This window comes from Mastigoproctus giganteus, chromosome 5, assembly GCF_048544385.1.
Source record: "Mastigoproctus giganteus isolate SK-2022 chromosome 5, ASM4854438v1, whole genome shotgun sequence".
Classification (NCBI taxonomy): Eukaryota; Metazoa; Arthropoda; class Arachnida; order Uropygi; family Thelyphonidae; genus Mastigoproctus; species Mastigoproctus giganteus.
Window position 1 is genome coordinate 28,644,583 of NC_143579.1, and position 25,476 is coordinate 28,670,058.

General features: G+C 35.8%; 1 protein-coding gene across 1 annotated transcript in view; it reads left to right on the forward strand.

Moving 5' to 3' along the window:
* Positions 1-21,424: 21,424 nt before the first annotated feature.
* LOC150085270 (major facilitator superfamily domain-containing protein 12-like) overlaps positions 21,425-25,476 on the forward strand; it is a 78,986-nt gene continuing 74,934 nt past the window's right edge. The window contains exon 1 of the mRNA XM_090374507.1: positions 21,425-21,773. Coding sequence (XP_090230633.1) covers positions 21,434-21,773 — 340 coding nt within the window. The 5' untranslated portion in view covers positions 21,425-21,433. The remainder of the gene's footprint in view (positions 21,774-25,476) is intronic.

Here is a 25,476-nt window from a genome sequence, read left to right on the forward strand (position 1 = left end):
TCATATGATTTTGCGCGTGTGTCGTGTTTACAAGTTGTGCTAATCTATGTTAAAAATTTTTGTTGGTATGTTAGTATGTATGTAATAGATATCTGGCGGTGGCATGCGTAAGTACTCAGCAGATTTATATTATAGATTTACACCTTGCGGTACTGAATTCGAATTTCACTTAACGCAGTTAATTTTATATTTTAATGTTGACTAACTAAAGCGGTACATCTCTTCCAGGCTTTGCTACATAGCATGTAATATGCAACATCCTGTTCTGAAAATAATTTTGCCTGTGCGAAAATTTGGGTTAGTTCTTCATTCTGTATCCCATTTGCTTTCGATCTTTTTAGATTAGGAGAAATTATTAATAATTATTAAGGATTATTATTATTTATTATTATTATTTTTTTTTTTTCAAGACAAAAAATATCCCCAGGGGCTCACATCTGGTGAGCATGGGGTTGGCACACCCAGGGTCCTGAGCTGGATATCATCATTCTTCTCTTTCTTGGTGATTCCCTTCTACTTCTCTGTCTCTCGGGGTAAATCAGAATTTTTTTTTTGGCTGGTGCAGTATAAGCTTCCGTGCACCATATGGATAATAATAATAAAAAGCGGGTGAGCATATGTTAAGTGATTAACTCATGGGTGGTATTGACTGAAAAAATTGTTTAATCGAAAGTCCAGAAACAAAATGACTAGTTTCATATTGCTGGACATTAGATAGTATGAATCAGAGCTGTAATGCTCAATACATTCTACGTTGATATTAATATTTGTAAAATAATAAGAGGAGTTTATTACGTAGAACACTTCCCGATGTGTTCTACGTACTATATTGAGGTAAACTCCTCTTATTATTTTACAAATATTAATATCAACGTAGAACGTATTGAGCATTACAGCTCTGATTCATACTATCTAATTCATTTTTAAACTCTTATTGACTATTTCATTCACTTCCTGTCTCTCCATGGATAACCTATCGATACACACAATTATGGGGGATTTTTTGTGAACGGCTTTGTGCAAAATTACATTAAATCAACACTAAGATACTCGGCCCAAAGTTACCACATTTCTTTTCTAAAATATTGCCTTCAAAACAACATTGTTCCGAAGTTTGCCAGGGTTAATTTAAATCAAAAAATTTCTGGCATAAAACAACTAACACTGACCACATCGCGTAATATCGCTAAGCTTGCCTTAAAATCTCGATATTCGAATAAACAAAAATACCTTTCCCAGGTTAGGAAGCTTCGCGATAAATTAAAAAATTATTTACATCCGAACGAAAAAAAGGAAGGAAAATCGTTTTGAATATTTTCGTTAGATTCTTTTTAATATTTTTAATTGTGTTAAATTGGTTTTTAATTATTTTTTACGCTAATGTAAGTTTTTTTGTTTTAATTTCTGGAGAGTGGACTTGTTCTACAGTACTATATTGAGGTAAACTCATTATTTTACAAATTTCTGGACATTATAAACCCCCATTTTTTTTTATTTCTTTCCCCCTCTCATTTTAGATTTATAAAGATCAAGAATTTTAAGAGAAAAGATGCAAAAAATAGCTTCTGCTTCGCTTAAAGTGTCTTTATGATGAGGATGATGCTCCCCAAGAAACTACAAAATCGAACATTTAACCATTTGGTATTCAACAAATCCAATGTATTTTGAAATCCAGAAATATTAAAGAAAACAATCTAAGCATTCTTATCAAAAGCTGCATTTGTCTTGAAGAATCCATGAAAAAAAGGTTGCATTTCTCTCTTTTAGTGTCATTGCTTTTCTACTAAACTTTGTAATTTAGCACCAACTGCTCTTGCAAATTACAGTTGACCTAACCTCACCAGAGGAAAATAATCACATCACAGCAAATGAAAAAAAAAAACAAAAGACAGGCAACCCAAAAGGACCACCTTTTTTTGAGGGAAATATCAGTCCTTGTAAATTCAAAAAGGATTATATTTCAGTCACTGATTGCCATTTTGCAAAATATTGATGGATGTCCCTGTAATCTGGATATAGAATAGAAAGAACAAACCGAAATAGGAGAGAAAAGAAAAGAGAGAATTAATGAATAAATTAATTTACTTTAATAAATTAATTTACATTATTCTGGGATGACAAAATATCACGTGACATCTTGTCATCCCTGAATAATGTTACTTAATTTTTGTTACTTAATTCTTAAAAAATTGCTGTTTTGCCGTTCCTTTTTCTTCATTTTCAGCTCTGACATATTATGTCATGTGACATACGTGCTGCTACAGATTTTTTTTTTTTTGTTGTTGTTGTTGTTTTGGATTGCTCATTTTCCTTTGTTTTGGTTTTGTGAGGATCACTTCGTGCTGCTGCTGCTGCCGTGAGTTTTTTTTCTCTGCCAAAGAGGAATTTTATTGTTAATGCACATGGAATGACGGATTCACACTAATCATGTGAGTGTTTCTCTTTTTGTTGTTTTTTTTTAGCCATTTCTCTTTGTTAATGGCCAAATATTGCTGTTAACATTAAGAGCAATCTCATTGTTAATGCACGTGGAATCGTACAGTTATGTATGATAACAAAAGCAAGGGTTAGAGGTTGGCAGCCCCACCCAAAATTAAAAAAAAATAAGCATTTTTATACACATTTTGAGCATTAACAAAGAGCAATTTCATTGTTAATACATGTGCAATTGTCTAGTAAAGTGCAGTTACAAAATTGGGGGTTTGGGGGTCACAGCCCCAAGATTTAAAAAGAAAACAAAAAAACCCAGTTATTTCAACTTTTTGTGCTTTTACAAAGAGCAATCTAATTGTAAACGCATGTGCAGTTATCTGCTTATGTATGGGTGAGAAGAATCATGGTTGCACGTGGTGTGAATTTTTTTTCTTGTTTTTAAAAAAATTGGCATTTTTCTATTTCTTTTTTTTTCATTTCAGCTCCTGCATTAGCATTAGTAGAGGCATATGATGCAAGAAATCAAGCATATATAACATCAGCCAAAAAAAAAAAAAAAAAAAAATCCCTTCACATTTCACCAATCCATTCGCTCCAAATGTGTCTAGTCGCCTTGAATTTATTTAAGCTGTCAACTTCTAAAATGACAGATGGAAGTTTGTTCCAGCAATCAACCACCACCGATGGCTTAAGGTTAATTTCCGTACATCTATTCTACGACTGCCTCTCTTCAATTTGAATTTATTTTCCCTCAGGCAATTAATCTAGGCTAGAGAAAGAATCCTATCAGCATTGAGTTTGCTCAAATCATTCAAGGCCTTATACAGCTCCATCAGATCACCTCACAGGTGATCTAATGGAGGTGTATAAGGCCTTGAATTGCAGTCTCTCTCCAGACACTGTAATTTGCAGAACTCAAGTCTTTCTTCATAATATTTTTATTTATATATATTTTTATTAAACATAAAGGCAGCACCCAGAACGTTAGTTCAAATCCATCTAATTCTTAACTGATTACCTTACAAGCTTCCTAAAAAAAATAAATAAATGAAATAAAAATAAATAAAATAAAACATAATTTTGAACACTATAACAACTAGTCCAGGTCTTATACAATCATGGGTACCAAAAGCTCTAACATCATACTTCTGCAACTAAATATCTTTGAGGTCTTCTTGATAAAATGTATCTTCATAATTCCAGTAGTATCTTCAGATGAGAAACAAGGTATAAAAGGAATTCGTTGCACAATGTATGTAAGTATGTCATTGACTGTTAGAACTAAATTTTCTGTCACGTTAGGATTTCATTCTGTAAACTTCACACTTTCGTAATTGACGAAGATGATCATCATATTGTTCAAGAAACGGCTTCATACCATAAACATCTAAGATTAGACATCATTATATAAGCACCTTATAAGGTCAAGATCAACCGTAATAAAATTATGTACAAGGAATTATGTTCTAATAACCATGCTTCCATGGTTATTAGAACTTTGATGTATGATACCCAATAACATAAACAGAATGCATCATGCAACAAATTAAAAATAAAATGCTAACAGAAACCTGCAGAACAACAAAATACTAACATTAACAAAATAGATAAATTTTATTATGTACAGCAAATGAAAACAATCTCGATACAGAGTCATGCATCAGTGCAATAGATAAATAAAATAAAAGCCTTCTTTCTTCATAAGAGCAACCCTTTGTTCCATTCACTAATTTTGTTGCCCTTCTTTGTACTCATTCCAGCAGCTCGACATCCTTCTTAAAATGAGGCCGCCAGACCTGTATACAGTACTTAAGTTGTGGCCTGACCATTGCCATATACAAGGGGATAATCACCTCCTTATCCCTACTAGAAAAATTCCTGTATATCATTGACAAGACACCATGAGCTGTTCTTGCAGACTGTCTGCACTGCTCAGAAAACTTCAAATCTGACTGCACAATTACTCCCAGGTCTTTTTCATTCTCTACCACCCTGAGTGTAGTACCACACAGTTGATACATTACTCTGGGGTTACAGTACACTACCCATTTTCAGTACTTTACATTTGTCAATGTTAAACTTCAGTTGCCGCCTCTCAGCCCATCTGCTCAACTTTTCTAGATCCTGTTGCAGTAGCATACTGTCATTAGTAACCCTGCCAACCTTTGTATCATCTGCAAACCTGGACATTAAGCTTGATATACCTTCATCAGTATCATTAATAGATACAGAAAACAACTATGGTCCTAACACTACACCCCAGGGGATCCACTAATACCATGAAGGGCAGTGTCCATTGATTACCACTCTCTGTCTTCTCCCACTCAACCATCCCTTTATCCATAGCAGAAATGTGCCCTTTATGCCATACTGCTCCAATTTGTGGCACCTCTGTAGCCAGGTGGGCGGGAGCAGCAGCAGTGCATGGCACACGCTTCTTGATTAGACCGGGGTTCGAGCCTGTGACCACCAAATACGGAGGATGTGGAAAGGTGAGGGAATGAAATTCCACCGCATGTCCCTGGAGCAATATGGCTTTAGTTGCTAATTCTCCTAAAAACCAAAAATAACAAAATATAGCTTCAGTTTGTACAGTAGTCTTCCATGTGCAACAGGATCAAAAGCTTTGCTAAGATCCAAGTATATGATATCAAAATTATTTTTTGCATCCAGTTCCTTTGTGACCACATCATAGTATCCAATGAGATTTGTCAGACAAGACTTTCCCTTAACAAAACCATGCTGTGTCCGAGCTATAATTGAAGTCTTTTCTAGATGATCCTGCAGTGCTTCTTTAACCAGTGCCTCCATTAATTTCCCTGGAACAGAAGTTAAACTAACAGGTCTATAATTACTTGTCGCCCTTTGATCCTCCTTTGTGAATTGGCGTCACATTTGCACATCTGCAGTCCGTGAGCACCTCCCCCGAGTCTAAGGAAGCTCTCATAATTATGGCTAAGGGTTTGCTTACTTCTTTTGCTGCTTCCTTTGATATAACGGGATAGATCCCAATCACCCCATGTGCCTTTCTTATGTTTAACTTCAACAATTTCTCCTCCACTTTTCTCTCAGTTATTACAAAATTATTTTGCTCACTGCCCGAGTTTAATAAACCTCTGGCATTCCCCTCCCTGAATAACTCCTCATGTGTGAATGTAGATGCAAAATACTCATTTAGTTTGTTAGGCTGAGTAGGATCATCAGCAGTTGAATCATCAACATATTGCAATGCCACATGACATCTTGCCATCCCAGAATAACATGCATTTTTGTTACTTGATTCTTAAAAGATTGCCGTTTTGCTGTTAGTTTTTTCTTCATTTTTGGCTCCAACATATTGTTATGTCACGTGACATCAGCCATCGTGCAGTGAGAAAAGAGGGGGAACGCATTGAGTGGGCTGAGTCCATGACCTGTTTAGTCACTGCTTTCACCCTCTTCACCTCACCACCATTTTGGAAGGGGGACCCTGTTCTAAAGGGGATGAAAAAAAAGGGGACCCTTTTTTTTCATCTTAGTTTACTTGCTTTTGGATTGTCTGTATTTTGTACTTTAGGATCCTCAGTTATTGTGGCTTCCAACTGGTTGTTTTCCTGAATAATACAAAAAAAAAAAGTTAGAAGTAACCGTTTTTAATGTATCAGCTTTTCACATAATTTCACAATTTTTTCTTTCCTAAATATGCTTGATAAACTCAGTAATATAGTTACATGTTCAGTGATTGAAATATTTTTGGCAAGCCTTCACTGTATAACTAATTTCTTTACCCTCTTCCTATATTAATACACTTCAGAAAGTGGCTGACTATTCATGTAGAGCATTCTTTGCTTCTGACTAGAAGGATATTCCATGTTTGTTCTTAATTTTGGTCTGTCTTGTTAAGTGTATCCCATTCCTGTAAAAACATGAGAGACTGTTTTTACAGGGATGGAAGGGATACCCTTAAATGGAAGGGATGCAAAAATGTTCACTGATGCTATCGAGGCAGTGCCAGTATTGGTCAGAAAATTGATAGTTTGGAGGGATACACAGTTTAATAAATTAACTAGAGTCACAGTCAGAGGTGGAAGTGATTCTTCAACTGCTTCTATTGGATTTCAAGCCATGCTATGGAACATCACGGAACTAGTAAATACACGGGCTGTGTTAGGGTAACTAAGAATAAGAACGAGTGCATGTATACTTGCATGTACACTAATGCTAGGACCATTGGAAATAAATTTGATGATTTTGAAATACAGCAGGCCCCCGTTATAACGCGGTTCGCTTTACGCTGATTCGCTATAACGCTGTTTTTATATTATAACCCGTATCTGACTATAACGCTGTCACAGATCACTATAACGCTCTTTTACAGATTACATTTTTGACATATTTAACGATATCGTTTCATTTGATGGAGTCTATAGCTTGAAAATGAATAGCAAAACAGTATTAAAACGTTTCCCACGCCGACTTGAGAAATTTTCCCACGCTCAGTGAAATTTAATTGCAGTAAGTGACTTGTTACGTAGTTCTGAGATCAACATTTTAAGAAATGATCAAATATATTGCTTGTAATATTTGCGTTATATGCATTTATCCGAAGTCTAGTCATCACTCAGTACAGTATTAGACATCGTGCGTAACGGAAAGTTTACTTGAACAATGTATCATAATTAATTCAACCAACGCAGTTACATTTTCGAAGAGCTAATAATGACCGATAGGAATGAAAAAGCAAGAACGTCTGGGCGCAGTAAGAAGACCATAAATGTAAGAAAAAGCCTGAATTTGAAAATTAAATTAGACGTTTTGAAGCGAGTCGATTCCGGTCAACGACAAGCGGATGTGTGCCATAATTTAGGACTTGCAACTTTAACTGTAAGAACAATTATAAAAAAAAATAATAAAGAATTAATTTTAGCAGCGGGAAAGATAGCTGTTCCACTGCAAGCAACTAGGGCTAGGCCGACTATTAGGATTGAAATGGAAAGACTTTAATTTTATTGAAGATAATATTCCAATGCAGAATTCAGTTAAGTTAAATATTAAAAAAAAAAAAAAAGGAGAGAGAAAGAGATTAGCCAATATGATGATCTGAAGAAAACTCGCCTAAAAAAAAAAAAAAAAAATGTGGAACCATTTAAAACTGGTAAGGGCTGGTAGAATAGATTTAAAATCCAGGGAGAAGCCTAGTGCAGATCAAGGAGCCGAAACTTTCAAAAAAGAACTTGTTAAAATTATTGAAGAGGGGTATTGTGCGTTATACTTCTCAACAAGTTTTTAACACAGATGAAGCATGACTTTTGTGGAAACGAATGCCTAAAAGAAGTTTCATATTGAAAGAAGAAAAAACATGCCAAGTCTCAAAGCGGCGAAGGATCAGTTGACTTTATTGTTGGGTGGTAATTAAACTGCGGGCCATTTAAAATTAATACCCCTTTTAGTTTATTTGGAAGAGGGCCAAAGTTCAACTCAAAATCCACACATTTTTCATGATTAAATTCATCCATTAAATTAAATCAATTAAATTCATTATTTTACTTCGAATTTTAAGTTTACTTTTGATACGCAAGTAGTTACCACATAATTATACGTATGTAATGCAGAATATTTGAATATTAAATATTTTGACCGACATTTGTGCATCTTTTCATTACTGTTTATTATTGATTAGGAAATACCTATGGCACCGACCCCCAGCTCATAAATACATATGTTACCTTATGGGAAAGCGGTGCTCGCTTAATGCAGATTCACTTAGCGCTCTGTTTTTCCGGAACGAATGATCAGCATTAAGCGGGGGTCACCTGTACTGATTAAGTCATCAAATGGAGACATTGTGGAGATATCGGATACATAGTATCCCTCAGACATAAGAGATGAAAAATTTGAATATGGAGAGTTCAATATGCACAGGAAAGACAAACATGACAGGAGGTGGGGTGGGGTTGTGCTCTTAGTTAAGAAGCATATTAAATCTAAGGCAGTACATCCAGTATACATGGGTAGCCAGTGCAATATTGAGACAATTTGGTGTGACATAAGCATTGGGAAAACAAACACAAGAATAGAAGTATTTTATAGGCCTAATGACTGTGATGAGAATAATAAACAACTATACAGAGAAATAGTGGTTAAATAAATCAGAATGTCTTATAATGGGACATTGACTGGAACGTGTGGGTTGGTCAGTCACACGCTAGCAAGACTTTTGTGGATTTATTGGATGATTCTTTTCTACAACAGCTTGTTAGAGAGACAACAAGAGGAAGCAATACACTTGATTTGATGGCGCACTATGGCCTCAGTTGCTGATGTGCCTAATAAATCCCTAAACCAACAACAACTTGATTTGATTATCAGCAGCGATTCATTAAGCATTAAGAATCTGCAGGTGGCAGAAATACTGTCAAGGATAAAGGGAAGACTTTTGCTTTAATAAGGCTGACTGCAGGGGTCTCAGGCAGTTTTTAAATTCTTTGCACCAGCTGATGCTGTTATCTTGGGAAGCATTCGGGAAAATAATTGTAGAAGCTACTAGTCTCTTCATACCAACTAAGAAATACTCTTCAAGGCTTGGATCTGATGGATGTCAGATGAACTATTGAGACATGTGGAAAAGAGAAAAATGCATGGGATGCATATAAATTATAAGGTGATACAGAAGCCTATGGTAGATGTAACTTAGTCTGTAATCAAGTCACAAAGGAGGTTAGGCAAGCTAAAGCAGATTACTAGAATTTGCTGGTTAAGAATGCCAAGAAAAGCAGCAAAGACTTATTTACTTGTGTTGAAAGTAGAAGGAAGAATTGAATAACATTGGTCCACTTGATATTGGTTTAATGTGGATGAATCTGCTCAGATTGCTGACAAATTGAATAGGTGTTTTGCATGTACATTCCTACACGAGTTTTTTTAGGGAGCAATATGTCAGAAGGTCATCAAAATTTAACAGGGAGCTAAATGATTTTGTGATAACTGAGAAGAAAGTGGAAGAAAAATCATTGGAGCTTAATATAAAAAAGGTGACTGATGAATGAGATCTATTCAATTATATTATGGTAGGCAACAAAAGAGGAAAGCAAACTCTTAGCCATAATTATGAGAGCATCATTGAATTCAGGAGAAGTCCTTACTGGAGATATGAGAATGTACCGCCAATTCACAAAGGGGTGATCAAAGGGTGACATTAGCATTAGCAGAGGCATTTGATGCAAGAAAGCAAGCTTATTCAGCATCAGCCAAATAAATAAATAAATAAATAAAAAATAACCACTTCCACTTCACCCCTCTGTTCGTTCGAAATACCTGTCCAGCTGAGCCTTAAACTTATTTAGGCTATCAACTTCCACAACAAGGAATGGAAGTCTGTTCCACCAACCAACCACCCGCTGGCTAAAGGCAAATTTCCGCACATCTATCCTACATCTGTCTTTCCTCAATTTGAATTTATGCCCTCTCAGGTGATTATTCTGAGCAAGAGGAAGGATCCCATCGGCATTGAGCATGCTCAAACCATTCAAAGCTTTATACACCTCACCAGTGCCTAGTCTCCAGACACTGTAAATTGCAAAACTTAAGCCTTTCTTCGTAAGAGCAACCCTTTGTTCCATTCACTAATCTTGTTGCCCTTCTCTGTACTCATTCCAGCAGCTCTACATCCTTCTTGAAATGAGGCCTCCAGACCTGTAGGCGCCTCCGTAGCCAGGTGGGAAGGAGCAGCAGTGCGTAGCACACGCTTCTTGATTAGACTGGGGTTCGAGCCTATCACCACCAAATACGGAGGATGCGGAAGGGTCAAGGAATGACCACCGCATATCCCGGAGCAATATGGCCTTAAAACCTGTTATTTGGTTTTTAGGAGCAATATGCTCCTAAAAACCAAATAACAAACAACAAACAAACATCCAGACCTGTATACAGTACTCAAGGTGTGGCCTGACCATTGCCTTATACAAGGGAATAATCACCTCCTTATCCCTTCTAGAAAAATTCCTGTATATCATTGACAAGACACCATGAGCTACTCTTGCAGCCCGTCTGCACTGCTCAGAAAACTTCATTTATTTATCTTTATTTATTATTGATATTGATGAAGGTATATCAGGTGTAATGTCTAAGTTTACAGATGATACCATGTCTGGTTAATGACAGTAATCGGGGTAAGCTTCTACAATAACAGACAGATGGGCTGAGAAATTTCAGTTGAACTTTAACCTTGATAAATGCAATGTACTGCATATGGGTTGCAGTAATCTCAAATTAATGTACCAACTGTGTGGTACTAACTCCTTATAGTGGTAAATAAAAAAGACTTGGGGGGGTGATCATGCAGTGAGATATGAAGTTCTCTGAACAGTGCAGACAGGCTTCCAGGACAGCTTATGTTTTGTCTATGGTATACAGGAATTTTTCTAGCAGGGATAACGCATGATTATCCCATTGTATAAGGCAATATTTAGACTACATCTCGAGTACTGCATACAGGTCTTGAGGCCTCATTTTAGGAAGGATGTAGATTGCTGGAAGAAGTGCAGAGAATGTCAATGAGATTAGTAAAGGAGAAATAATTGTGATGTTACAAGAAAGGCTTCAGTTCTGCAAATTCAGCATCTTGTAGCCTAAGCACCTGTGAGGTGTTTAAGGCTTTGAATGGATCGAGCAAGTTCTGTGGTGATGGCATTCTGCTTCTTCCTTAGACTACACACAAGGAGGCATAAATTCAAATTGAGGAAGGGTGGTTGCAGGATATATGTATGGAAGTTTGCCCTCAAATGGTGATTGTTGAACAAACTTCAGACTGTTGTGGGATTGGGTAATTTGAATAAATTCAAAGAAGAACTAGACAAATTATATTAAGTAGGATAGACAGGTGATGTGGGAAGGGTGTTTTTTTTTTTTTTTTTTTTTTTGGGTGATGTTTTGTGATCTGCTTCTTTTTTCCCTTAGTCATTATAAGAAAAAAATAAAATAATATATCACGATTATGTCTAGAACTCGGCCACAGAAAGATTGCAATATGCATTTGTCTTTTTACCAGGTGTGTGTGTGTCCTAAGATATCTGTGATATTCTAAGCTATATTACACCATCTTTTTCTCCCTTATCTAGGAAGGGAAACTAAAACTTTGACATTTTTAAGAAGTGTTGAGATGTTATGCTGGCATTCTCATTATCTTCAGAGAAATATTTTCCTATGATGCTTGTATCCAAACAGAATATGTAACAAATGAAATGAATGTTTTTTTTAACATAATTGTGAGAAATTAGAAATTAATTAGAAATTAGGCCCTTCAGCTTAATTTTGCTAACATCACCAGCGAAATATATCTTATTTTCCATGTTGAAACTGCCATTTTAATACAGTTGTATAAATTTGCAGCAGAGATGAGTTTGGTGTCTGTAGATGAACCTGTGAACTACACAGCTGAGAGGATATTTAGTACTGATTATAGCAGATATCAGTCAGTATCAGTGTTATTTCTGTCTTCTGAAGTAGAGCTTAAGAATCCTTGAAGGTTGAAATGTTTGGCTTACTTTTTATTTTATTTTTTTTAAAGTTTGTTAGTGCACAAGTTTTCTTCTATAGTAATAATATGCATGTAAAAGTGTTTCCCCACCATAAAAAAAAGTGTCAGTTAACTTTGTTTATTATGGAAGTCTATTCAAAATATATATAAAATATGGAATTATAGAAATTTAAGTGAATTATGAAATAATTAAATCATATATAAGTGAAGATATAATAAGGGAAAATATGAAAGCTTAACAGTCAATTAGAATTACAAATTTCTATGTCTTTTTTTTTTTTTGTCCCAAAAACACATATCTGAGTTGACTATGGGTTCTACCACATCAGTGCTAAATTAGGTGATGTTCATGCTCTCTCTCTCTCTCTCTCTCTCTCTCTCTCTCTCTCTCTGTGTGTGATTGTCTCAGAGTATAAAGAAATTATTATTATTAAAACTTCCTGGTTCAATGTTATATTATAATTTGTGCATTGAATTGTGAAATAACAAGAAGCAAAAGTACCACATATAAACAGTTGGTGTGGGAACACCTTTCCATGCTTCAGTTCTCATGCAATTTTAGCTGGCACAAGACTTGAATAGTTTCTTGTTTCATCTAAATCATCATTTTTTATATCATGTCAGAGATTGCAAATGGGAACGAAATATTTCCATCTGATAATGAATTAGAACAAAGTGACTAGTTATTAGTATTAATATTGAAACACCGACTGCATATTTTTCCCTAGTGCTAATAGTTATAGTCACTTTGTTCCGATTCATTTTCAGCAAGCTTATGTAGTATTATCAAGGAGAGAAAAAAATAGAAAAACAATGTGTCAATTTCTTTCACTTCATTTACCTGTTCTTTTCAAGCATTTATCCAATCTTCTCTTTAAATTTAGATAATCTTCCAATATCCTCTATCAGCACTGTCATCAAATGCAGACATTAGCATTTATATGGACAATCTTAAGCACAGGATTTGTTGGAGCGCATTCTTTTGTATAAGTGCATTCCCTGTGTAAAAGCAAATGCAAGTCAGAAGAAAGCATGTGGCCTGGCCCGACATGTTTGTGTGTGCTCAATAGTGTATTTGTAGATGATAGGGAACCACAGACAAGAATGCAGGCTTGCCACTCTTCTCCATAATAGCAGCCTTTACATGGACAACAGTCTTTACAACCCACAAGAGTGTGACTGGAACAGTAAGAGTTTGCTTGCACATCCATGTAGTTATAGTAGGTCGCTCTTGAATTTGACAGTGGTACAATTCATGTGTTTGCCATTTATGGCTCCTCCACAGTTTCTAAACTACCACATCTGTCCACCCACCTGTTTTTTATAGGAAACTGGAAAAAAAATATAAACTTATGTACACAAAAAGAATAATCCATGTACAATAAATATTTTTTTACCTCAACAGAATATCTTGCTCCCTATGAAAATGAAATGAATTCTTTACTGACTTTTAAATACTCTTCCTTTAGAACTTCAAAGATTGCTTTGCATGTTTCTGGAATTAGAATACCAAGAACCTGTACTGAATTTTAAATCTTCATATGAATAGCCTGTTGCTAGAAATCTTAAGGTGGCTGTGAGACATTCTTCAGTCATTATGCTTTTCCTTATCACCGAGTCAAATTTGGTTATTTTATTTAAAATCAAATTTAATAAGTGATCAAGGGGCTCACATCTGCTGAGTATGGGCTTGGCACACCCAGGGTCCTGAGCTGGATATCATCATTTTCTCTCTCGGTAATTCAGAAATTTTTTTTTTTTTTTTTTTTGTCTGGTGCAGCATAAGCCTCGGGCTTCCTTCAGACAAATAATAATAATAAAATGTTTCACTGTCCATTCTTGGACAATTTTTATAATCATCAGGGTAATTCTCCCATAACTCAGCAATTAAAGACATATGCTCAAAACATTTCTATACTGCTTAACCCAACACACTATAGTATCTATTTTTTTCTGTATCCGATAACACACTTAGGGTAACACATGTGATTGCTAGGCATTGATTTATTTTTCTTAACAAGATTTCAGTTTGATTGTGCACACAAGGCTGCTATCTTGAAGACAAATACTCGATTCCGAACCAGAATTCATTGGATGCAGAAGTATAATTACAGACAGCAGCAGCTATTCCACTTAATCTCTGGATTGTCATCAGAACATTTCAAAACTCCATTGTTTTACACACCACTCAAGAGCATTGTACAAGCGACAGTTTTTACATTTAGACATTCATGAACGAAAGCTTGAGGCTCCACTGCAGTTGTCCACGCAACAAGAGTTTGCTACAGTTTGGTTGCCACGCCCTTGAACAGCACAGTTTTAACTCACTCAAATCTGCAGGATAGGATGCGCTAGACTGTGGCTGTTTTTTTACTGAGCCACATTTAAAACTGTGGGCTTGCATGTGAGCAAACCTTCACTGTTCCAGTCACACTCTTGTTTGCAGTAAAATTGTCCATGTAAAGGCCTCTGTTGTGGGGATATCAGAGACATGGTGTCATTCAGACATAAGAGATACAGAATTTGAATATGGGGAGTATAATGTGCACAGAAAGGACATAGTGTATAGTGTTGCTTGTCAAGCAGCACTGGGGGTCCCCCCCCTCAAACTCCACATAGTATAATCTGTGATGCAGTACAAACTCTGTAAAGGCCAGAGATAATGTTGTTTTAGTTTAGTCTGTGTAGTGTAGTATTGGGTTGTATTGGTCTGTTGTTCCTCCAGCCATTTAGCTGCAGGGGCCCCTAATGGGATCCCATGTTGCCCATCCCTTGCTCTGTGGAGGCAGGCCACGTTTAGTAGGGAGTAAAGAGGTCTCTAGCTAGGGAAACTCTGGACATTGTCTGAACTTGCCAGTGAGGGCCGTGGAGTAAAAAAAAAAACAAAAAAACTCAAACTTTTTTTGTTGGAAAGGGAGGGCGGGGGTGATAGTTCAATTGCTGAAGAAAAGGGGTGAAGGTAAAGGAAGTGGATGATAGAAAGACTTTCCACCTAGAAGGAGGAAGTTAAGGGATAGAAGAGCAGCCCTGTGGAGAATCCCACCCTCCACAGGGCGGGGAGGCTGTCGAGGACAGAAAAAGGGTTTGTGGTGGTAGAGACCACCAGGTGAGATGTTTGGGTGGGGAAGATAAATAAATAATGAAGGAGGAGTAAAGCCATAGGGCCAGAGTGTCCTATGCAGGAGAGGAGCTCACGCTGTGAATGGATACCACTTCTCTGTTTGAAATCCCACACTGGCCAGACCAGCTGTAGCCAGTGTCAGCAGGTCCCATACCATGCCTCAAAGGAGGGGAGGCATGACGTTAGCATAGCAGAGGGGGTTTCCTAGTAGCTTGTCCCCACTGTGATCTAATTGGGAGAGCCTGTTGAACTACACACACACTACATGTACTCAGTCCAACTGCACACCATACCAAGTACACTTTTTTGACATATTTATGGGTAGACTGGAAAGCACTTACACATTTGCCTTCATACATTCACCATTGTACAGAGGAGGGACACAGGTGCTACCTAAGTCACATTTTTTTACATATATAATACTAAACACAAACATACATTCACTCAGTCACAACAAAGTGTACACAGGTGACCTAACGTTCACACACATCTATATAGTTTAACCTGCAGAATGGGGAACATTTTTTTTAAATAAACAAATTAGGTACAATTTAGACAGTAACATTTATTAGACAGTCTCTTGTACTCATCGTTCTCACACCAGTTTCACTTAGTACAGTATCCTGAATAGGACAGAACATGCAAATTTTTTTTTTTTTTTTTTTTGCAGGTTAAGTGAATACATTCTTTACCCATTATAGCAGACATTCACATATTACAAAAGGATAGGAGTGCAGAGGGTGGGATTATGCTCTTAATTAAGAATCATATTAAATTTAAGACAGTGCATCCAGTCAAGCTCGGTACTAAGTACTATAGGTTCTAATACCTCTCGTGTTTGGGGTTCACATAAAAAAAAAAAGTCGTCATAGGTGGCCAGTGCACTTTTGAGCCAGTTTGGTGTGATTTAAGCAAGCACTGAGAAAACGAGAGTAGGAGTGTGTTATAGGTCTAATGACCATGATAACTGCAAAAAACAACTGCACAGAGAAATAGAATGGGCCAGTAAATCAGAATGTCTTATAATGGGGATTTTAACTTTCCAGTATATTGGATGACATTTCTACAGCAGCATGATAAAGAAGCAATATTCTTGATATGATTATCAGCAGCGATTCTTCATGCATTAAAAACCTGCAGGTAAAAGTCCCTCTGGGTGGCAGTGTTCACAGTGTGCTGATTTGGGATTTACTTAGAGACATTACTGTCAAGGGTATAGGGAAGGGCTTTTGCTTTCATAAGGTGACTACAGTGGTCTTAGACAGTTCTTAAATTCTATACAGTGGGACTATCTGATGATGATACCAACAGCAAATTCTAAATGGGAGGCATTCAAGGAAGTAATCAGAAGCTGCTAAGCTTTTCATACCAGCTGAGAAATAACATTCTGGGCTTAGACCTAAATGGATGTCAGATGAACTGATGATGCTTGAGGCAGAGAGGAAGAATGTATGGGATGCATATAAATTACAGGTGATACAGAAGCCCATTGTAGATATAAACTAGTCTGTAATCAAGCCACAGAGGAAGTTGTGCAAGCTAAGGCAGATTATGAGACATCTCTGGCAAAGGATGCCAAGAAAAGCAGCAAGGATTTCTTTACTTATATTAAGTAAAGAAGTCAGTAGATGGAAGGATTCAATCACATTGGTCCACTTGATGGTTAAACTATTGATGATCCTGCTCAGGTTACTGACAAACTGAATAGGTATTTTGCATTTACATTCCTGCATGAAGAGTTTTTTAGGAAGTGGGATGCCAGAAGTTCATCAAAATCTAAAAAGGGAGCTAAATGATTTTATGATAACTGAGAGGAAAGTGGAAGAGAAATTGTTGAAGCTTCAACATAAAAAAAAAAAAGATGCCTGAGGTAGATGGATCTATCCAATTATATTAAGGGAGGCAGCAAAGGCGGTATGCAAACCTTTAGCCAAAATATGAGAGCACCTTTAGATTCAGGAGATGTCCCTGTGGACTGGAGATATGCAAATGTATCCCCAGTTCACGAAAGAAGATCAAAGGGCGACATGAGTAATTACAGACCTGTTAATTGGAGTAGTGAGGAAGTTCTGCTCTGGAGAAAATAATGGACCTTCACTGGTTAAAGAAGTAATGCAGGATCATCTAGACAGAATTATACCACAGTCACAGCATTGAATTGTTAAGGGGTGATCTTGTCTCAATATTATGATGAAGAAATAACAAAGGAATGGATACAAAAACTAATTTTTATATCATATACTTGGATTTCAGGAAAGCTTTTGATACTGTTGCGCATAAAAGACTGCTGTACAGATTGGAACAGTGTGGTATTAAGGGCAAGTTACTGCTCTGGATAAAGGGATGATTGAGTGGGAGAAAACAGAAAGCAGTCATTAATGAATACTGTTCTTTGTGGAGTAATGTTATTAGTGGAGTTCCTCAGTGTTCAGTGCTGGTCCCATTGTTGTTTTCTATATTTATTAATGATATTGATAAAGGTATACCAGGCTTAATGTCTAAGTTTGCAGATGATATAAAGGTTTGAAGGGTGGTTAATGACAGTAATTGGGGTAAGCTGCTGTAACAAGATTTGAAAAAATTAGGCAGAGCTGAGAAATTGCAGTTGAAGTTTAACATAGTACAATTGGAAGGCACTACATGTGGGTATCAGTAATCCCAGATTAATATACCAACTATGAGGTATGACACTCAGGATAGTAAAAAAAAAAAAAAACACTTGGTGGTAATTGTGCAGTCAGATATGAAGTTCTCTGAGCAGTGCAGACTGGCTGCAGTTTTGTCTGTGATGTACAGGAACTTGACTAACAGGGATAGGGAAGTGATTATTCCATTGTATAAAGCAGTGGTTAAGCTGCATCTCAAATATTGTGTACAGGTCCGGAAGCCTCGTTTTAGAAAATATGTAGATCTGCTGGGCTGGGTGCAGAGAAGGGTAACAAGATTGATGAAGGGAACAAAAGGGTGGTCTTACCAAGACAGTTCAGTTCTGCACATTGCTGTATCTGGAGATTAGGCACCTGGGAGGATTGAGCTATTTAATGGATTGAGTAAGCTTGTTGCTGATGGCATTTTTCCTCTTGCTCGGACTACACACGTGAGGGGGAATAAATTTAAATTGAGGACGAATAGTTGCAGGATAGCTATGCAGAGGTTTGCCAGTGGGAGATTTATTGTTTGAACAAACTTTTTTTTTTTTTTTTTGTTGTTGTTAGTTTATAAGCTTGCTTTCTTGCATCATATGCCACCAGTGTTAGTTTAATAATAGTAATCCACAAGGACAGATAGAGTTTATTCCACCAGTCAGTTACTTTTTGACTAAAGGAAATAGCTATTCCACAGTTATCCTTTCTTAATTTAAATTTAATGCTTGTTTATATATGTCACATTACAGAGTGTAAAGTTGCTCTCAGCGTTTAATTTACTCAACTCTTTTAAAGTTTTAAACATTTTAATTAGGTTGGATTGGAGATGCCTGGTTTCTAAACACTAACTCTTAACTCTAAGCTCTTTTGATAAGAATGCCATCTTTGTGCCCTTAACCAATCTTGTTACTCTCCTTTATATCTTTTACAACATGTCTACATCGTTCCTAAAATATGCTGTTTCTAAACTTGTATATAGTATCCATGATGTAGCTTAATTATTGCTTTGCATAGTGGAATATCTATTGTTTTGTTTTTACTGGTAAACTTTTTTATATATCATTGACAAAATACTGTGATTTGGCTTAGGCACCCTTTCTACACTTTTCAGAAAATTTTATTTTGATCATTAGAACAGTTCACATAACTCTGTGAGCTATCCTAATTGTCCACTCTATACTTACATGTCTTTAGTTTGTTGTTATCCAAGTGGCATGTTATTCTAGGATTAATGCAACCCAGATTCATTTCCTTGCAATTTTATTATTATTATTATTATTATCCATATGATGCAAGGAAGCCTGAGGCTTATGCTGCACCAGGAGGAAAAAAAAAAGTTCCCGAATAACCCTGAGAGAGCAAGAGAAAGAGAGAGAGAGAGAGAGAGAGAGTCAAAAGTAGAAGGGAATCACCAAGAAAGAGAAGAATGATGATATCCAGCTCAGGACCCTGGGTATGCCAAGCCCATACTCACCAGATGTGAGCCCCCGGGGTTTAATTATTTTAATTGTTATATCTCAGCTGCCATTTCTCAGCCCAATAATTTATGTAAGACTTTTTGAAGTGGTATACTCTGATTATTGTCATTAATCACTCTGCCCAAGTTTCCATCATTGGCAAACTTGGGTGTTAAACTTGAAGAAATAATACCTGCATAAAGAAAAAAAAAAAAAAAGGAAACGCTACACATGCAATGCAACACAGCTGAGTGTTGTTGCCTTCCCTTGCATCATTTACCTGTTTCTTTCAAGTATTTATCCAACTCTTCTAATAAATATTAGAAACAATTGGGGGCCCAGACCCAAACCTTCTGGAAATCCACTTGTAATATTAGTCCACAAAGTCCAGTGTCCATTTATAATTACTCTGGCTCTTGCTACTTAACCATTAATAACAACCAAATAATAGGCAATTAGATTAGTCAGACAATTTCCCCTAAACAAAGCTATGCTGTGATTCCCTAATAATTCCATTCCTGTCTAGATGATCTCTAGTACACCCATAGCTAAGGGCTCCATACTCTCCCCTGGAAATAGAAGCCATATTTACTTGTCTATGGGTATTTATTTCACTCTCTGAGCCACCTTTGAATAGGACAGCATTTGCATATCTCAATCTGTAGAGACTTCACGTGAATCCAGGGGAAGAGCTAGGTTGATTGTTATGGTTATGAATAGTTTGATGACCTCGGTTACCGCCTCCTTCAATATAATTTAAGATTCCATCAGTTCATGGTGCCCTGTTCACTTCTGATTGTAATAATTCTAATCTCTTTTCAGTTATAAAATCATTCAACACCTAACTGCACTGTTTTGTTTTAATATTAACTGTGCTATGATGAGTATAATAAACATCTTTAGAGAAAAATAGTGGAACAACGAATAAATATCTTATTGTGAAGGGCTTTGTTAATATTACAAATGAGATTATAATTATTAGTATTGGCAAAATGATTGCATTATTTTCCAGTGTTGCAATAATTATAGTGAATAGAAATAATTGTGTGAATTGGAATGATAATTTGTTCCAATTCATATTTAGCAAGCTTATACACTATAGCAGCAAGTGGGGGGAAACCGGTAACCTCAAGTTTAAAATTTTCTTTACATGAAAATGCAGATGGAAAATATTTATTCAACTTATCAGCAACAAATTAAGGATAATCGATTCTGTTAATATTGATATCAAGTGGGCCAATATGGTTGATTCCTTTCCCTTTACTTCTCACATAAAGCAAAGAATTCCTTACAGTTGTTCTTTGCATTTGTAGCTAAAGATTTTGAGTAATCTACCTTATCATTCCTACTTCCCCTCTCCCAGTAACTTTATTATACATTAATTTATATTTACTGTGGATTGGCCTATAATAAAGTAATGCCTTTTGAGCCTGTTTTTATTATTATTATTATTTTATTTTATGAAGTTTGTTATCATCCCATAAATCTTTTATTTCTGTCACTAAGGTCATCAGTGCTTTTTTTTTTTTTTTTTTCTTTGGTAGTTGTTGGCGCATCGGCTTCTGTGGCCATAGTGCACCTCCCAAGGTTTTTTGCAGTACTTTGATCCAAGCCTGAGGCGGGATTCGAACCCGCGACCTTTGGGTTGCCAGGCAGGTACTTTACCCACCCGGCTAGCCCGGTCGGCACATCAGTTCTTTTAACATCCATTGTGATGTTTACCTTAAGTAGTACTTTTTTTTTTTTTTTATTAGCATAGAAAGTTTAGTAGCTTCCAGAATCGTTTCCTTGAACATTTCTCATATTCATTTTTTTTTATTTGTTAAAATTACCACTGAGTAGAACTTTGACGTCTAAGACCATTGTGTGTGTGTAATCCTCTTATCAAAGCAAAAACTCTTCCCTACTTTTTTTTTTACAATAGTTATTTTTTTAAATAAATCCCACATTAATACATTGTTGACCACTGGCTTTCCAATGTGGTCTTAATTTAAATTTATATCCAGCATAATATGAACATATACAGCATAATATATTCCTACTCTTATTTTTGTTTTTTCCAATGCTGATATCAAGCCACACTTACTCAGTATAGTTATTTACTGGATATGTTCACCTTAATGGATTTTGGACTTTTTTTTTTTTATTGAAAGTTTTAAGTTTTCTCATAATGCTTATCTTTTACAGTCTTTCAGAGATTATTTCAAGTTACAAAGGAAGAAAAAAAAAACAAGAGGAGTTATACTGTATTATATAGGCCACTATGGAAGATAATATGCCATCAGGTATAGAAGACAGTAAGCAGTCCGAAGTGGAAACTTCAGGAAGAAGTGTTGTTATTAGGCATTTCCTTCCACTAAAGACTAGAATTGCATACAGTATTGGCCATGTTCTTAATGACCTCTGTGCATCAGTATGGTTCACCTACCTGATTGTTTATCAGCATTCTGTTTTAAGTTTTAATAATAAAATAGCTGGAGGACTTTTTTTAGTTGGTCAAGTAGCAGATGCTTTAGCAACTCCATTTATAGGACTTGAATCTGATAGGAAAGATGGTTTTTGGTTGTGTAAATATGGTAGAAGGAAAACATGGCATCTTGTAGGTAAGTGCAATTTCTAAAATATTTTTTCTTCATAATTTTATCTATAATTGGCTAAATTTATTTTATTTACTTTAGTTTGAGATTTGCACTAAACACAACTGTTAAATTAATCTGGAGTTTAGCGGTATAGGAAACTTTTCCTGTTCTTCAGTGGTGGTATGCTTACAAAAGAATTTGGGGGCTGTTATTCTAAGAGATTATTGCTGAATGCAGGGGATATGGATTTGTGGCTTACAATGTGAAAAGGATGAATTCTCAATTTAAGGAATGTGATTTTGTTGATTACAAGATGTTTATAATTCATTTTGGGTTTCATTAGCTGTATTAGGCCAATAACCATTGTTCAACAAACATGGTTTGAGATTATTTATTAAAAGGGATATTTTTATAGCCTAAAAGTAATTGCAAAAACAACAGAAATGACATTTGAGTTCAAAGACACTATACCACTAATTATAGGCTTTATGGAGAAATTTTTAAAATTTACAGTAATATTTAAGCTTAATGAATTCAGAGAATACTCCTTCTGAGGAAAATAATTATTAATAAATACATATTAATGACATTTAAAAATGATTTCTATGTGAGATATAGCTAATCAATTTGCATTAGTAACAACCATATACTAAACATATCAATTTATGGATTGCTAGGAGAATATGCAAAATACCATATCAGTAGCACACACACAAAAATGTATGTTGTGAAATTGCAAAACAGAAATTTTTTTTTTTTTTTCCCCAGGGGTTTCTACTTTTTCAACCTAGAGCACCACTGGAGCTTGCCTGATTATTCAAGGCACCCAATTCTATTTGTGAAATTGAGGTGCCATTTGATGTCAGTGGTTAAAAGGCTGGATCTTGCAAAATTAGTTATTGTCAAATTGTTCTTTGTCCAAAATTTAACTGGCCCAGTAAATATGGTAGAAGACTATTATGAGATAAAAATCTCGTAGCTGAGAGTAAACTTGGAGTATTGCATCTTTCAACCAAAGAAAGATGCAATAAAGATGAAAGATTCAACCAAAAGTCTGGATCTATTTGTAAACAGGAATTGTTAAGAGATATTTTTAGCCTAAAATTAACTATAAAAACAATATAAACTAAATTTTGGTTTAAAGACATTATACCACTGCACTATTGGCTTTCAAGAAAAGTCAACCAGAATAATCTTTTTTTCTTTTCTTCTTCCTTCAAAATTCTTTGAGATATTGATTAAACAGATTGAGTGTCTGCTTTTGCTTCTTCCTGGGACTTTTAAAATTATTGATAGCTGTTAATGCCCAACGTCCCATTAATTAGAAACTGTGCAAAGAAATAATAGAAATAAGGATTAGTGTATATTTCTAGCAGCACTGGGGGGGGGGATCCTCCAAATCTTAAGTAGTTTCTCTGTGATGCATACATCACTCTTTAAAGGTTGGTTTGTAAACTGGGGTTATTTTAATCTCCCCACTTAGACATCCCCCAAAACTCCACCAATCCCTAGTTACTGTTCACTGGTGCAGGGAGCCAGGTCAGGTAAGTAGGGCAGTTCTCTGGTGGGACCAATACCACAGTCACCTGAGCTTTCTTTGGGAGAGGCCATTAAAAATATAACATTGAAAAAGAGCATGGGAAAGATGAAATAGTTAGGGTTGGGTGTAAGCAAAAGGCATCCACCAGGCAAAGTATAGAAATGGGAATGAGGGTACCTTAGAATAGGAATGAAGGTGCAAAGTGATAGGGGCCGAATGTTCTATGTTAAAAAAAAATATATATTGAAACAGTATAGGGGGATAGACATAGAGTTGGGAGGTATACAGAGGTAGAATATGGTGGTGGAGGAAAAGAAGCATATGCTACGTGAAATAGGAAGAAGAGAATAGGAGGATTCCTTGAGGGAAGGCCCACTGGGATGGAAAAGAGAAAAGTCATAGGGACTGGGTCCCCATGCAGTTGCTGTATAGCAATCGTAACCTTTGCCGGTGTTTATTGCTAGCAGGTATGGATTCCACTCTATATTTTTATATAATACATATTTTTATATTTTTATATAATGCAATTGTCTACATGTCATCCCATGCCATATGAATATGACACCTGCAGTGCACTGGGCCACCAGCATACATTAATCAGGAGTTTAACGTATTTCTGTCAGATCTCAATCTATGCACCCAGGTGTCATCCATTGATCCCATCATGCATATGAAGTCAACAATTGAGCCAGGCCCTGGTGGCAGAGTCCATTAGTTAGAAGCTGTGCAACTAACATATACAAGGCAAAACATTAATAGAAATAAGGACATTGAGATTTATCTTATTCTAGTAACCGTTGCTTAATTCCAAATGTGGGTGGGAGTGAAGAGGTAATGCAGCGACTGTTTGACTCTATCTTAATTTGCTTATAGAAAGAACAGAAAAAAAAAAAAAAAAAAAGACTGGAGATATAGATTCTGGTCCAATGCAAGTTTAAGGAACTTTAACTTTTTACAGATATTTTTTGGACAGTTTAAAAATGTTTTAATCATGATGTTATTATTGTTTCTTATGATTGTTAAAAATATAAATTATGTATAACATTGTCTATTTCTCAGATGTTAGTTCTTAAAAGGGTTATTTAGTTGATCAAATGCGAGTTCACTTAACACAGAAGTAATGCATGCATCAAACTGAATCACTGCTATTTTCATTAGGCTGAATCTGTCAGGAAACATAGTCATTGTAGATAGTTCAGTGAAGTACATTACTGGTTAAAAAGAATTATATGGAATGCATATAGCATAATATGCATTGAAACAAAGAGATAGAAAAGAAAGGAACTGTGTATACCAGCTATTATATGGCAAAGTGATGCTATTTATGGTGGTAGTTTTGATTTAATGAGTGTAAGGCTAGAAATAGTTCTATAAATTGTGCACCGAAAACGAGACTGACATTGGTAATGTACAAGAAATAAAGGGTTTAATGAAAAGACTCTATATCAAAAAAAAATTGAATTCTTGTGTTTGAATTTTGGCCACAGTGGCAACTTAAAAGATCTTTGTACATTCAAGCTAACTAAGTTTCTCAAGTGAAAAGTGATTTCATCATTGAAAACAAGCTCTGCTGCCATGCTCTTCCACCTATTGTAAAAAACCAGAACAAAACTTGTCTTGTTTCCATTTGTCTATCAGTTTTAATGCCTGTGCTAACTGCAACTTGTACGCTTTCAAAAGTAAAGGCTTATAGAGAATGTACCAGACTGTTGTTTGAGGCATGTTCACTTCATAGCTTTAAGTGAATTTTTGTAGGCCTTGCTGAAATACTTTGTGTATACGAGTTACGTCACAAAATTAATGAGACTGATTTTATAAGATGATAAAATGTGGTATGGTGCACTGTGCACACATGCTGCTTATCAGCATATAGGTTGAACCCCCCCTCTACACAAGAAATGTACAAGAAATAAAGGGTTTAATGAAAAGACTCTATATCAAAAAAAAATTGAATTCTTGAAAAAATTGAGAGTAGTTGTGTCTCAATTCATTCAGTGTATGTTGAGTCATTGTGAAGTAAGCAACCACATCGTGTTTGTCAACTGCACATCACAAAAAAAAAAAAAAAAATGCAGCAGAAAAAATCTAGCAAAATTGCAGCATCAAACTTTGCATCAAACTGAATGAAAGTATAATGGAAACGTATGAAAAGTTAAGAGAGCTTATGGAGATCAATATTTATCCTAA